Source organism: Microcaecilia unicolor, chromosome 3 (genome assembly GCF_901765095.1).
Source record: "Microcaecilia unicolor chromosome 3, aMicUni1.1, whole genome shotgun sequence".
In the NCBI taxonomy this organism is placed as follows: domain Eukaryota; kingdom Metazoa; phylum Chordata; class Amphibia; order Gymnophiona; family Siphonopidae; genus Microcaecilia; species Microcaecilia unicolor.
In genome coordinates this window covers 305,160,862-305,176,482 of record NC_044033.1, presented here as the reverse complement: position 1 = coordinate 305,176,482, position 15,621 = coordinate 305,160,862, and the positions used below count along the sequence as shown (strand labels likewise).

At 45.0% G+C, this 15,621-nt stretch overlaps 1 protein-coding gene across 1 annotated transcript in view; it reads right to left on the bottom strand.

Moving 5' to 3' along the window:
• Positions 1–15,621, bottom strand: part of SCN8A (sodium voltage-gated channel alpha subunit 8) — a 359,538-nt gene that overhangs the window by 17,409 nt on the left and 326,508 nt on the right. The window contains exons 23-24 of the mRNA XM_030194998.1: positions 5,081–5,134; positions 3,668–3,805 (exon numbers count right to left, since the gene is read on the bottom strand). Of these exons, the coding sequence (XP_030050858.1) occupies positions 3,668–3,805; positions 5,081–5,134 (192 nt within the window). The remainder of the gene's footprint in view (positions 1–3,667; positions 3,806–5,080; positions 5,135–15,621) is intronic.

Here is a 15,621-nt window from a genome sequence, read left to right as displayed (position 1 = left end):
TGGGGCGTGCTTAACACATGGGCGTCCTCGGCCGATAATGGAAAAAAGAAGGGCATCCCTGACGAGCACTTGGACGACTTTACTTGGTCCATTTTTTCTTGCGACCAAGCCTCAAAAAGGTGCCCAAACTGACCAGATGACCATCGGAGGGAATCGGGGATGACCTCCCCTTACTCCCCCAGTGGTCACTAACCCCCTCCCACCCTAAAAAAGCTTTAAAAATATTTTTTTGCCAGCCTCAAATTTCATACCCAGCTCCCTGACAGCAGTATGCAGGTCCCTAGAGCAGTTTTAGTGGGTGCAGTGCACTTCAGACAGGCAGACCCAGGCCCATCCCCCCCCCACCTGTTACATTTGTGGTGGTAAATGGGAGCCCTTCAAAACCCACCATAAACCCACTGTACCCACATCTAGGTGCCCCCCTTCATCCCTATGGTAGTGGTGTACATTTGTAGGGAGTGGGTTTTGGGGGGGGGGTTGGGGGGGCTCAGCACCCAAGGTAAGGGAGCTATGCACCTGGGAGCAATTTCTAAAGTCCACTGCAGTGCCCCCTAGGGTGCCCAGTTGGTGTCCTGGCATGTCAGGGGGACCAGTGCACTATGAATGCTGGCTCCACCCACGACCAAAGGGCTTGGATTTGGTTGTTTCTGAGATGGGTGTCCTTGGTTTCCATTATCGCTGAAAACCGGGGACGACCATCTCTAAGGACGACCATCTCTAAGGTCGACCTAAATGTTGAGATTTGGGCATCCCTGACCGTATTATCAAAACGAAAGATGGACGCCCATCCTGTTTCGATAATACGGGTTTCCCAACCCCCGCGAGGACGTCCTCAGAAAAACTTGGGCGCCCCGTTCGATTATGCCCCTCCAGGAAGTCATTAAGTCCAGGATATGGAAAAAGAGAGGAGACAAGCAGGTGAGTAAATGGAAAGAGTGGAGGATGAGATAAATACAGTCCTACCTATGATAGGAAGAAAATTTTTGGCACAGATTTTTCAAAATTCTGCAGCAATTGTGTGGCACATTTGCATACATTTTTATATTCCTAAGGATCTAGATATTATGGTGTTTATTTTAGATGCGGTTGTTTTGCAGGATTATCGCTAGGGGCAAATATGATCCCCAGCGGTAATACTGCAACAGGGGTGCCATTTTGTCTGAAGGTACCAGCAAGGGCAGGAGCAACTAGGAATCACTCTTGCCCAGAGACCCACTAAACCACCAGGACTTTTCAGTAGGACCACAGGGGTTGTGATCTAGGGTGGGGGCTTGTGTTCAGGAACCCAAGATGATGGAATGATCAAATGTTGGAAGTATTAAATACTAACTAAAGCTTAGCCCAACTTAATACATTTTAGAGGGAGTGGGGATCATATGGATAGCAATCTTTCAATGGAAACACAAGCACATACGATGGTTAAAAGAGCCATGCTGCTATTGAGGTAACTCAGACGAATCAGAAAACTCTTAGCTTAGCATCAAGTTAGCTTGGTGGTATAGACTCTTGTTTTATCCCAGGAGCTGCTCCTGGATGGTTAAATAGCACTGAATATCAGCCAGAAGGTATTTAGCTGCTGCTAGCACAGATCCGTGTGTGCATGCATCTGGTGCGTTCTCCCTTGTTTACGCACATTTTTTGTGCCAGGCCTGTTTGCGTACTATTTGGTTACTGCATTATGGAACGATGTGCATTCTGCCCCCTTTGAGTTTCCTTGTGGGGGTATCACAGCCTATTTGCACCATTTTAATTTAACATTTATATGTCCCCAATGGCCTCGTTGATATAGGCATTAGGACTCATATTGTACATATATGCGGACTCAATAGACTCAAACTCTTTTGCAACTGTCAGTGCACACTTACTTCAGATAGAGTCTTGAAGAAGATCCCAGAAACTTGTGCTTAACATCCAGAAGACGCGGTTTCAAATATTTGGCAAGGGCCCAGGGCCTGCTCCATTACCAACACTGCAAATAGGATCAGATATCCTTCAAGCTAGTTACCCTATTAAGGTATTGGGGGTGATATTGGACTCTACCCAATCATTTCATCAACATATACTACATGTGGTTAAGCTTTGCTTCTTTCAGTTGAAGTGCATTAGACCAGTAAAGTATTTATTCAACCAGGATACGTTCTGCATTCTTCTTCAAGCGTTTGTCACACCCGAATTGATTATTGAAATGTTCTGAGAGGCATCTGCTAGAGAGAGATCAAGAGCAGAGGATACAGTTGACTCAGAATATAGTGGTCAAGTTGTTTTTTAATGCCGGTAAATTTGATCATGTGACTCTGTTGTGGCATAATGAGCACTGGCTTCCAGTGGAATACCGTATTACATACAAATTTTTTTCTGTTGGTATTTAAGGTGCTACACTCAGGTGCCCCCACTTTCTTGCTTTCTCACCTGATGCCTTATGTTTCTTCCCAAACTCTGTGATCCAGTCAACGATCTTTGTTGACAGTGCCTTCTGTCCAAGAGGTGCTCTTGGGCACATTCAGGAAGTTAATGTTTAGTATAATTCCTTGTGGAATGGTCTCCCACTTACGTTGCATACAGAAAATGCACTTCTCAAGTTTAAGGCTATGCTGAAAGTGCATTTGTTTCGCTTGGCCTATAGCCTCTGATTGTTTTGTCTAGGTCAGATTTCATGTGCCCGGAGACTGTAAACTGTAACCTGAATATTTTGACTGTGAATTGTAGACTGTAGACTATGGCATATATCTTTCTTATCTTTTCCTCCTCTCTTTTCCTTCCACTATCAAGAAATGGCGTTCTTTTCTGTTTCTTATTACTTTTGTGATTGTACCCTGTTTGATGTCATGTCCTTAAGCAGAATATCAAATAAATGTAACCTTGAACCTATATCACTGTAATATTGTACACTCAGAATGTAATACGTACCTATTCAAGAAGTTACAAATGATACAAAGTATAGCAGCTTCTTTAATTTTTTCAGTTCATAAATTTGGTAGGGTTACACCTTTGATTGCAGATCTTCATTGGCTACCTATAAGTAGCCAGAATGTAGTATGTATTTACTGATATCACCCTTATCCATCAGAGGGAATCATCTTACATGTAATATGCTACTAAAATTTCCAGATCCAAAAATGTGTACATCTAAACGACTATTGGCATTATTTTTTCCCTATCAGGCAGCTGCATGCTAGAACTCGCTACCAACTCAACTAAGACTGATGGATAATTAATTTGTTATTCATTAAAGTTATGAAAGCATTGCTATTCTCTGAGTTTGTGTTTTGAATACTCAGTGCTTAGTTTTATGACTGTTATCTCCTAGGGTTTGCCTAGTCTCTTCTGCTGTACAACTGTGATGCAATGTAGAGGGGGGAGGGGTTGGGATGAACATCGGGAAGGGGTTGGGGATTCTGATCAGGGGTGGGGGTGATAGTTCCGTGGCCCCTTTAACATGTGGCCTGGGAGAATCGGGCCACACTTTGAGACCCGATGCTCTCTTGACCATGGCTGTGGCCATGATTGTAGTATGAGAATAGACGCTGAACTGTCCACCAGCACAGCAGAGTTATCGCTAACTGTCCCAGAGAAAAATGTATCTGAAACAGGGTGCTCTGTTGGGTAAGAGCTTTGCAAGCACAGAATTAATAACCATTTGTCTCTGGCAAACAGAAAGCACACTTATCTTTTTCTTTTGTTGATTGAAGTTGTCAATGATGACACCAATGAACAGATTTAGGGTGAAGAAGGAGCCGAAGATAATGAAAATGACAAAGTAAATGTACATGTAGATATTATCTTCATATCTTGGTTGTTCATGGACCTACAGAGGAAGAAAAGAAAAAGGCATTTCTTGAACATCCATTTTACAGATTACTGCAACTAGATATCACTAGGCTGCTCACCTTCCTCTCCCGTGAAATACGTCCTCAGGCAGTTAATTCAGGCAGAAATCTTTGGGGGCTGTAGGGTGGCAGTGGCAGCCTGGTGGCAGAAGTGAGCATGGCAGGCACTGTACTTAGTTCTCATAATGTTGCTGGGTCTCCTACCTATCTTGTTCTTCAGTTACCCCATCGGGACACTTCTGCAGGTAAGTTCAATATTTGCTGTACCCCAGAAAGAGGCTTTAGCTGCCCATAAGGGGAGAGGGGGTGAGGTGGGAAGGAATGAAGGAGAAAGGGAGGGGAGGGTGGAGAAGGTGGGGTGCAGTAGATGGAGAGTGTTCTTTTGAACTGTAGAGTACACCCTCAACACGCTCCCACCTCAGACTGCCCCATTCTGTGCCACTGCTCATTCACAACCCCCCCCCCCCCCCGTGTGTGTTACATCCTTCCTCCTGGGTACCTGACACATACATACCCACCTCACCTCAGAAAGCCTCACTGTGTCACTGCCCCAGACACTCAACCTACAAATTGACAACCCTCTTACATACACACTCCCACCTCCCCCCAACATATAAAAATCCCTGCTCTCCTACACAGACATCTTACCCACATATACCCCTACTGTTCCAGATACCCATTGCAGGCCCCACATGTACCTCTGTGCCCAAGACACAATACCCCCTGCTCCTCCCACCACAATATTCACCCACACACATACAGTACCCCAGAACTCCCTCAATTCCTACACATAGCCCACATCCTCTCTCTTACTCCCTGATCAGAGCTCTGAGTGGGAATCTCACTCAGCCTCCAAAGCCTTGGGGGGAGGGGGCACCATCTCATCCCTCTCCCCAGATGGCAGACCCTTGAGCCACACCTGCTTGCGACAATACATTTAGCAGATCACATCATATTCTGTGCACAGCATGTCAGAGTATCTCAAACTAGATACATCCAAACCAGATCATGACAAGAAGGTAGGAACTCTGCTCTGTACATCCTTTTCAATCATCAAAAAATATAAAACTGGATGGCAGGAGAAAACATGGGTCAATGGATCATTGCATTAAAAAAAAAACTTTAAAAAATAGCCCCCTCCCAAAAGAAGAAATGTAAGTTTGCGCACTATAGACCCTCACCTACCCCACATACAGCCTAATTTTGGGGAAATGATTGCCCTGAACTTTTATTTGCTGCCACAGGCTTCCTACCTTTCTGGAATCTACTGCTGCATACATGATGTCCATCCAGCCCTTAAAGGTAGCCTGAAAAACAGAGGGTAAAGTGTTGTAATACAATGCAAAGCAAACCATTCTTTTACACCACAGGTTCTCAACTCAGTCTTTGGGACTCACCCCCAACTAGTTGAGTTTTCATTCGCAATAAAGGCAATCTAGAACTAAGCATGTACAGTTCACAGAAAAGTGTTATTTACACAGATAAGTGTTCTACGTTCTATTCTATGAGTGTGAGTAAGTACTATAGCATGTAACAACGATGAGGGGGTTAATATAAGCCACTTAGGCACACCTAATAACACCTGCTGTTGACCCACTGACAATAGGTGTGCCTATGCTAGCATACCATAATGGAATCCAGGTGTCCAGATGCCGTTATAGAATGCATTGGGGCACCTAAAAGGGGGCCCCTTGTTACAGAAATGCCCCCAATGAGTATGCATGAGATAAATTTGCATACAATGGAGACAATGCATGCAACTCTTTCTCATTAAATATCCTCTAAACGTGACTATTTGATGGTGGGTTCCAAGGCCTGAGTTGAGGAAGCTTGATTTACAGCATTAGCTAAAAGATATACTAGTTAAAGCTGTTCAACTGGGCAAAGAATTCAAGTGAACGTTGTTTAGGATATTACTGTAAATGAACCCCTGTGAATTTGTAAGCAATATTCATAAGAGCACAAGAATAGCCATACTAGGTCAGACCAATGGCCCGTCTAGCCCAGTATCCTGTTTCCAGCAGTCGCCAATCCAGGTGACAAATACTTGGCAGAAATCCAAATAGTAGCAACATTCATTTTAGAACTCATTCCTCCCTCTTTGGCTTGTAACTGATCCCACTACAGCTCTGATACGATAAATGGCACTTGCTGATACCACTGCAGGAATGTAAATCCACATATGAAGTGTCATGCCTGGAGTAACATTAAAAGACAATTTACCACTATCACAGCACTGCATCAGAAACATAAAAAAGTGTCCAGCTCTGTGCTGTGCTCTGGCTCCTAATTCAGATCCCTTTTTATCCAGGGCCATTCAGCATTGGGAATGGCTTAGAGTTGATGTGCTTAGGCCCAAGGACAAAGAAAAGATGAATGCTACCAGTCCACAAGCAACACTGAGGGAGCACTTTAGTAAAGGTACTCTCCTGTCCTTTGTCACCCAAACATGCCGTCTGGGAAGGGGGACTGGCAGAAATCAATAAGGAAGAAAAAAGGGGTTGGCAGGTTCACGTGTGTGTGTGGTTGGGGGAGGGGAAAAGGGGGTTAAAATAGATAGCTCCAAGGTAGTCTTCCCTTCTTTTTCTCCACTTAGTCCATGAAGTGGCAGTTAAACTCCTAACCCATTACTAGGCAGATTAAATGGGCCATTTCAAGCTTTATGAACCCCCCCCCCCCCCCAAAGGGAAGGTTTGATAATATGGGGAGAGAGGAGATCTTTGTCACAGTGAGTTTTAAAAAGCAGATTTTCTCTGTCTATATTGCATTGAGAAAATAAGAGAGGTTTCTGTCATCTTCCCTGAGCAGCAGCACTGTAGTACAGGGGCATAGCCACGGGTGGGCCTGAGCCCAACCAGTTTGGGCTCAGGCCCACTCAGCAGTGCTGCACCTTTAACATAGCTGGTGAAAAGGGAGATCAGGCTGGGCTCCTGCGGTCCTGCATCTCCCTCCCTTGTGTCGCTCTCACGTGAACAGGTTCCCCGGCAGTAACTGCAGTGGTGATTCCCACACTCTGCCTGCTGGTGCTGCCATGCCGGAAGCCTCCTTTCTGCTGTGTCCCGGCCCCCTCTGTCACAACTTCCTGTTCTGACTAGGGGCAGGATGTTATAGAAAGGAGGCTTCCGGCTTAGTGGCAGGCAGCGTGTGAGAATCGCTGCCACTGCCGGAGACCTGTTCACAAAAGAGTGATGCTTAAGGGAGGGAGATGCAGGACCGCGGGAGCCCGGTCTGCTTCCCTCCACACTGCCACTGCCAGGAACCCAATCATAAAAAGGTGTGAGGTGGGGTAGGGAATGAGAGATGCTGTTGGGGGGGGGTGTCATAGAGGGAGAATTGTTGGATCTTGGGAGGGGAGGGGAAGGGATAATTAGTTGGACATAGGGTGGAGGGGAGGGTGAGATGCTGCATGGAAGGTGAGAGGGAGAAGGGAGAAATGCTGCTTGGCCATGGAGGGTGTGAGGGGTGAGAGAGGGAGAAATGTTGGAGGGGAGGGAGAGAGGCTGAATGGGAAGTGAGAGGGAGAAATGTTGGACATAAAGGTGAGAGGGGAGGGAGAGATGCTGTATGGAGGGTGAGAGGGATGAGAGAGGGAGAACTGTTGGACATAACGGTGTTGGGGAAGGATGATGCATGGAGGGTGAGAGGGATGAGAGAGGGATAAATGGACATAGGGGTGGAGGGGTGAGTGAGAGAAGGAGAATTGTTGCATGAGGAGTGAGATAGGGAGAATTGTTGGGCATGGGGAGAGGAAGGGAAAACTGTTGGAGAGGAGAGGGTGGAGAGGAGGGTGAGATGATGCATGGAGGGCGAGAGGAATGAGTGAGGGAGAAATGTTAGACATAGGGATGGAGAGGAGGAAGAGATAGTGTACGGGGAGAGAGGAGAAATGTTGGACAAGGTAGTGGACAGGAGGAAAGGGGAAAATGCTGCATTGGGAAGAGGGAAGAGAGATTTGTACAGCGCTGCGTAAGTCTAGTAGCGCTATAGAAATATTTAATAGTAGTAGTAATTTAATAGTATTTTGGGCACAAAGGAAGGAAAGAGAGAGATGGTGAACAATTGGAGAGAGGGAGAGATTTTGGACATGGAGGAAGATGAGAGAAAGGGAGAGGAGAGAAAGAGGGAGATGTTGGATCCAGGAGCAGAAGGGAGTGATGGAGAGATGCCGGACAGTGGGAGTGAGGGACGAGAGAGGGAGAAGTGCTGCAGAAATGGGGGAGCAAGCAGGAAGGAAGAGAGAAGGGACAGGAAGATGTCAGGCTACGAGAGTGCAGATAGGGAGAAAGAGCGAACAGTTGTGGGCTAGAAGTGTGGAGGGGATCGTGGAATCATGTGGGAGAGGCCAGGAGGAGATGGCAAGGAAATGAATGAGAGGATAGTGATTACAGAGAGTAGAAATATGGTAATGGGGATTACATTAAAGATGAAAGAAAACTGAGGGCTGGGGAAGGTTTGAGATGGGTAATGGGAGAGCTACTGGGTGAGAGAAAATGGAAATTTGAAAGATGGCTGAAAAGTAAAAAGGAGAAGAAGGGTGATAGAGGGTGAAATTTGAGTAGACAGAAAGCAGAAAAGAAAAAATGAGGAAAGGAACAATCAATATGTTAGATGCAGGTGTGTGAGGGAATAGACAGCAGAGAGGAGAAAAGACAAATGAACAGCAGCCACTTGAAGGAGAATTAGCAGACGGCAGACAGGAAAGCAGAAAAGAGAAATCAGAACCAACATGATGGAAAAATAAAATACCCAGAGTACAAAGGTAGAAAAAAGAATTTTATTTTGAATGCTTTAAAAGGAATATGTTAGCTTTGGGAAATGTGTATAGTAAATGTCTTTGTATTGTGTTCAGTAGAAAAGGAAATGCATTTCAGTTTTTCTTTCTCCAGTGTTGTAGTACGTGCTAGATTTATCTTCTTGGGGTTCCCAGCTCAATTTTTGTCTAAATATTTTTATTTCTAATTTGTGATCCCTTGTTCTGTATTTGGTGAGGGTCTGTCAGTGTGTTGATCAAGTCTACAGCAGTGGCATAGCCACAGGTGGGCTTGGGTGGACCAGGGCCCACTCATTTATGACTCAGACCCACCCAACAGTAGCACATGTTTAGTGGTAACTGGTGGGAATCCCAAGCTCCGCCAGCTGAAGATTTCCCCCTGATAGTAACAAAAACGCTACTCTCCACGACACCGGTACCTGTGCATGCTCAGTTTTCAGTGCATTCCTGCTGCCAAGGTGGAAAGAAGCGTTTTCCCACCAGCTGAGATTTTTTTTTTTTTTTGCAGGGGGGGGGGGGGGGGGGAGAACACTTGGTGCCCACCCAATTCTTGCCTAGGCCCACCCAAAATCTGTTGTCTGGCTACGCCCCTGGTCTACAGTGCTGTAATCTGCATTCTCAGATACGTGAACTGGTTGCTGTTTTGTTGGGAGCAGAGTGGCGGCTCACGGGGCATGGATCAGCACTAGAAGCCTAGGAAGGAGCAGTGGCTCACATGGTGAAGATCAGCATCAGGAACCCAGTGAAGGAGAGAGCCCCAGGGAGCACAATCAGTGCTTGGAGCGGGGGACAGGCCAAGCCAGCTTGACTCAGTTGGAGGTTCAGCAGACACCATCCCAGAGTGCTCCAGCAAGAGGGTGAGACTTGGGGACTTGGTAGGAAAGGACATAAGGAAGTCATATGATATGGGAAAAAGGCTACATTGCCATGCCCACACAAAAACTCAGTCTAGAGTGACAGGAAGGAACCAGGAGTTGTTGCTTAGACAAAAGGATTAATGGATTCAAAGTGTTGAACTAATTGGTTAAGAGTACTTCTATAAGAAAAAGTAATTGTTTAATAGTACTGACATTAGACTGTGTGGCATATGGTTTATAATCTTCTATGCATTTCAGTGGCTATCTCAAACCAAAGCTTTAAACACTGCTAATCTTTCAACGCCTTTATATATCTGTATAGCAAATCTGTATATAGTTCAATAAAACTGTTAAATCTTTTGTTTACAGTCTTGTTCACAGAGGCCATTTTTTGGGTTTCCTTGGGGGAAAAGAGGGTAAACCCTTTTCTTCCCCAGGTGGAGGAACCAAGCGCCAGAAGCTTAAGGTACCGATGGGGCCTGTCCTAGCGGGACTCCATCCAGGTTGGGCCCTGGACCCAGAGATGCCCATAAGGGGACATTACATGTATATGCCATCATCTACTATGCAATCAGCAAGACTCTACCCTAACTCCTGTTTTAGTTTTGGAGGTCATACATCCATACAGACATTGCGAGATGAAAGCAGTTCAGAAAAGGCATACCAAGATTGTACAAGATCTTCAAAACAAACCCACAAACCCTTCCCAGGCAGGCTTACCAAACTGAATATATGCTCATAGAAAAAGCAAAAGGAACGAGGGGATAGCAAAGTTACTCACCTGTAGCAGATGTTCTCCAAGGACAGGAGGACACACATTAAAACAGATAAGTGATGTCATCTGATGGAGCCCTGGCATGGATGTTGCCCATTGTTAAAAAATTCTATAAGCCTTCGGCAGTACCAACCATGCATGCACATTCTCTTCTCTCCTGCCTCAGCCACATGAGACCAGGCGGTAGAATATCACAGCTGACAGAGTGCAACTCTTAGGGGAGGTGAGATGATATTTGGCAATATGTGTCTTACAGTCCTCGGGAAACACCTGCTATAGCTGAGTAAATTGGCTTTCTCTGAGGACAAGCAGGACATTCATAATACCACAAATGGGAATCCCTAGTTACCAGGCTGACAAAAAAGGGAATAAAAGAAGGCTTGCAAAAGGCAAGACCAAAAAGCAACTAGTTAAAGCAACATCAGTTTTTTTGTTGTTTTTTTTCTGGAGGTTCTTACAACCTGGAACAGAATTTTTTTAAAAGCCTGGGGGAGGGGGGGGGCGAGGAGTTGGATTCTAGACCCCAAATGCATTCTGTAGGACTCTCTGATCAAACCATCTATCATAACTACTGAGATGTGAATGTGTGGACTGACAACCACATTGCAGCCTTGCAAATCTCCTCAATGGAAGCTTACCTCAAGTGGGCTACCAATGAAACCATGGCTCTGGCTCTGACATTGTGAGCCGTGACATGACCCTCCAGCTTGGTATAAGTAAAGGAGATGCAATGTGCTAGCCAACTGGACAAGGTATGTTTACCAATGGCTACCCCCATTCTGTTTCAGTCAAGAGAAACAAAAGTTGGGTGGACTGTCTATGGGCTTTAATCTGCTCCAGGTAGAAGGCCAAGGTTCCAAAGTGTGCAATGCAGATTCACCAGGATGGGTATGAGGTTTTGGAAGAATGATGGCAGGACAATGGACTGGTTAAGATGGAATTCTGATACTACCTTAGGAAGGAATTTAGGATGTATACAGAGAACTACTATGTTGTGATGAAACTTTGTGTAAGGCAGATCAGCTACTAGGCTGAAGCTTGCTGACCCTGCGTACTGAAGTGACCATCACCAAAAATAAGACCTTCAGAGTCAAGTGGCTCAAAAGGAGCTTTCATCAGCTGGATGAGAATGACATTGAGCTGGATTTCCATTAAATTTTGAATTGGCTTGGTCTTGAATGACCATCTTTTTCAAGATCACATGAGAAAGGGTCATCAGTTAAACGTTTTAGCTTTTTCTGGATCCCTGTAATGTTTATTTGAATTTAATTTTTGTGACCCTGTACCTTGGTCAGGTCATTATTTGATAGATCAGTGGTTCCCAAACCTGGTCCTGGAGGCACCCCAGCCAGTCAGGTTTTCAGGATATCCACAATGAATATTCATGGAAGAGATTTTATTTTATTTTATTATTTATTCATTTAATCAATATTTACAAGAAACATCTTGCTTAGGAAAGTGTCAGTTAACTAGGAACTATTACATAAGGAAATTACACAAGAAAGAGCAAATAAATCTTTATGCTTTCAAAATTATAAGACACTCAAGTCCATAATTGGAGATCCAAGATTTCAGGTAATCTAAGGGGAGAATATACTAAAGGAACAAGTTATAAGGTAAATCCTTCTCTGCTAAGAAATTATACATTATTCTTTAAAGCTTCTCCATTCTAACTGAGGCTAATAGTGCTGACAAATGTTTAGGTTCAGTAAATACGTATTTCCTCCTCCCCCCCAGCCTTACTATGCACTTGCAGGGGTACCTTAAAAAAGGCACCCCCAAGTGCAAAATTTCTGGCTTAAGGAGTAAAAATTGTTTCCTCCATCGTCGTGTCTCCTTGGAGACATCAGGAAATAACAGTATTTTGAATCCCAAAAAGGGTTTCTCCTTATTACGGAAAAAGAGACGGAAAATCCAATTCTCATCAGGTAGTAAGGCGACAGTTGCTACCAAAGTAGCGGCCATCGCCAGTTCAGAGTCAGAAGTCTCAAGCAAAAGAGAAACATCAATAGGTTTTTCAGTCTCTTGATTCAAGTTCTTTTCTGGGACATAATAAACTTGGGAAAAGGGTGAAAAATCCTTTTCCTGAACATTCAAAGTTTCACGGAGGTACCGTTTCAACATCTCAAAAGGAAGAACATTTTGAATCCTAGGAAAATGGAAGAGATTTGCATGCAGTGAAGGCAGTGCATGCAAATCTCTCTCATAAATATTCATTGTGGATATCCTGAAAACCTGACTGCCTGGGGTGCCTCCAGGACCAGGTTTGGGAAACACTGCAATAGATTTTGCAATTACATGGAAGGAATCAAATGAGTCTACAAGGCTACGAGATTTGAAAGTGTAGCCTCTTGGCTTATAAAGTTACACTGGCTCCCAATCAGAATAACAGTCAAACTATGTACATTTGTTTTCAAAATTCTATGTGGCTTAACCCCTGATTATATACAACCTTTAATTGATCTACCACTTCACAACGCTTTCCCTGGTGTCTGAGCTCGCTGCTGCCTTGGGCTGGAGTGAGAGCCCTGGAATTGTTGGGAGGGGCAGGAGGGAGGATTGAACCTATGCCTTTGAGAGTAGAATGTTCTCTTCTGACTACTGCCCAGAAATCTCTGCGATGTGGAGGCTACAGAAGGGATTGGGCCAGAACCGTGATTTGATGGTATCAGTTAGTTTCTTGATGAGGTCAATGACCTCTTCCATCTTGTCATCAAAAGATTCTCTCCTTGGCAAGGGACATCCGCCAGTTTTTCCTGAACCACTGGTTCAATTTTGAAACACACAACCAGGCAAGTCTGGGCATGCCAATATCTACAGCAGAGACCCTGGACACCACATTGAAAACATCACAGGTAGCCTTGGCCATGTGCTTTCAGCACTCCTTCTGCTTAGCTATTAGCTGGTAGAGTTCAGTGGCCTGCTGTGTGGCCAGAGTGTCCGCAAACTCTACAACACTGTTCACAAGGTTCCGCAAATGCATGCTCATGTAGAGCTGGTAGGACTATATGAGGGAAATAAGCACAGCACCCTGGTAAATCTTACTCCCAAAAGATTCCAGAGTCTGAGTGTCCCTCCTCAGAGGTGCCGAGGTATGAGACTTTGAGCTCTTGGCTCTTTTGAGTGTGGATTTGACACCATGGAATGGTGAGGAAGCTGCTGCTTCTCAAATATGGGAGCCATTTGGACTCTATACATAGATTTAGCCTTCCTGTGAATAGGCTGCACAGAGAGGGGAGTTTCCCAGTGTTTCATCTCACAGCCTGAAAGATGCTGTGCTTCGGCACTATCACAGCCTCCTTTGGGGGGAGCATTATAATCAAGGTTGTCCAACATGTCAGCCCTGGGCTCATCTTCAAACTCCAAATGAAAAAGGTTGGACTGAACCATCTCCTGCAAACAGGTGGTAAAAGACAGTTCCATTGGGGGAGACTCTCTCCTTTCATTCAGCAGAGTAGGATCTGAAGGTAGACCAAGGGATCCCTCTTCTGAGAGTTCCTCTGCTCCAGCTCAAACTCCCATGAGTGGTGCGTATCAGACTCATCAAAATACTCCTCTTGAGATGTTTGAGTCTGTGCCTGCCTCGGAGCACTGGACTCACATCCAGATTGTTGGCAGGTGTGCAAGGAAATGATCTTCTCCTGGGCTCTGAGGAAGCTTCCAGTGCCTAGAGGGGCACCAATGTCAAAGCTCAGCCAAAGAGATGGAGCAGGCCTTAAGGATGGGGCAGTACCGACGTCGACACTGATGCCCTCGATGCTTCAGAGTTGTGTCAAGCCAGGATATGCTCCAGCTCCTCCTGTAACATGACCCAGAACTGCTCATGGTGTCAGTGCAGTAAGCCTGAGAAGGTACTGGGGCCAAATAGCAGATCTGGTCCCTGTTCCGGCAAGGCTATTGTGTTGGTGCCAAATCCATGGAAGGAGAGTTACTCTTGGTATCAATGCTTCTCAGGTACAAGCAATGCCAGGCTCCAGAACTCCTCACACCATGCTTCAAGGAGGACCAATGCTGATGCTTCTTAGCCTCCACTCATTATTGGAATCTCTCAGTGCCCAAAAATGCTCAGCCCCATTGGATGCAATCGACGCCTGATGTTGAGATAGGTGGAGACCTCCTTGAGGCCGGTACGTCCCCCATGTCCAATGCAGTTCCAGAAGTCATAAGGACTGATGCCTCTGATACCAACATCGATGTACCAGACTTGTGAGCATCAAAGAGGGTTCTCCATCTGTGGACTGAGATTACAGTGAGAGGCATCATGGTCAGGCCCTTGGTATGGCAAACATCAGCTGTGAGGGTCAGTCATAGAGTGAATTTGCTGCACTTAAAGCATTTCTTAAAACCACTGGGAGATTTCTGGGACATCAGAGGAAAAATGGTTACTGCGAAATCAAACAGCTCAATGATGGAAAAAAGGCAAAAGATCCCAGCCAGAGAGCTCAGACCTACGAAGACTGAGAAGCTGTGGAAAACTAATAAAACTTAAAAGTTCTGTGTCAACTTATAAAAGAGGTGAGTTGAAAAAGGCAGGGAAAGCCACCAGAAGAAATGCACTGAAGAGAAAGCACTAAAAGCATCCTCTGAGCACTGAGGCAAAAGCCAACTCCCTGGTCCCACGTGGCTGAGGCGGGCAAGAAGGCGCATGCAAATGCACGATTGGTGCTGTCAAAGGCTTCTAGAATTTTTAACACTGGGCAGCGTCCATGCCGGGGCTCCATCAGATGATCTCACCCATCATTGGTAATATGAATGCCCTACTTGTCCACAGGAGAAATGATTGAAACATACAAATATGCAAACAGCAATATGTTCAAGAGTTGAATTCCACCCAAGGAACAGCTGAAGAAAGAAGCATGCATAGGTGATAAGGCTGCCTTCAATAAAGCAGAAGGCACTTTGCGTTTAAAAAATAATGCAAGGATAAGAGGTCATGGTACAAAGCTGGAGGGAGGTTTAGAGAAAAAAAATATTCAGTCTTTTAGTCGTTTGGGAGTAAGCTAGATGCCAAACTGAATAGGGTCAAATATCAGCAGTGATTAAGAACACCTTAAGTTTTTTGCAATGGGTTTGATAGCTCTGGCCATTCATTAGAGAAAAGATTTACCCACACATATCCATTCTATAGTAGCATGCTCCGCCCTGACTCTGTCCCCAGACCACCTCAGCATTAAGCAGATAGTGCTGAGACAGACAGGATATTCAGCTGCACTATTCAGTCATGTGCTGCTGAATATCCTGTTGAGACCCGGTCAGTACTAATTAGCCAAGCAGAAGCATCTTCTGAATATTGTCCCCTTAATGTTCATACTTAAAAGTGTACAATTAGATTATTCAAAATACCTGGCAAATTTATTAGTCTGGTATGAACCAGTAGATTTGTTACACTCT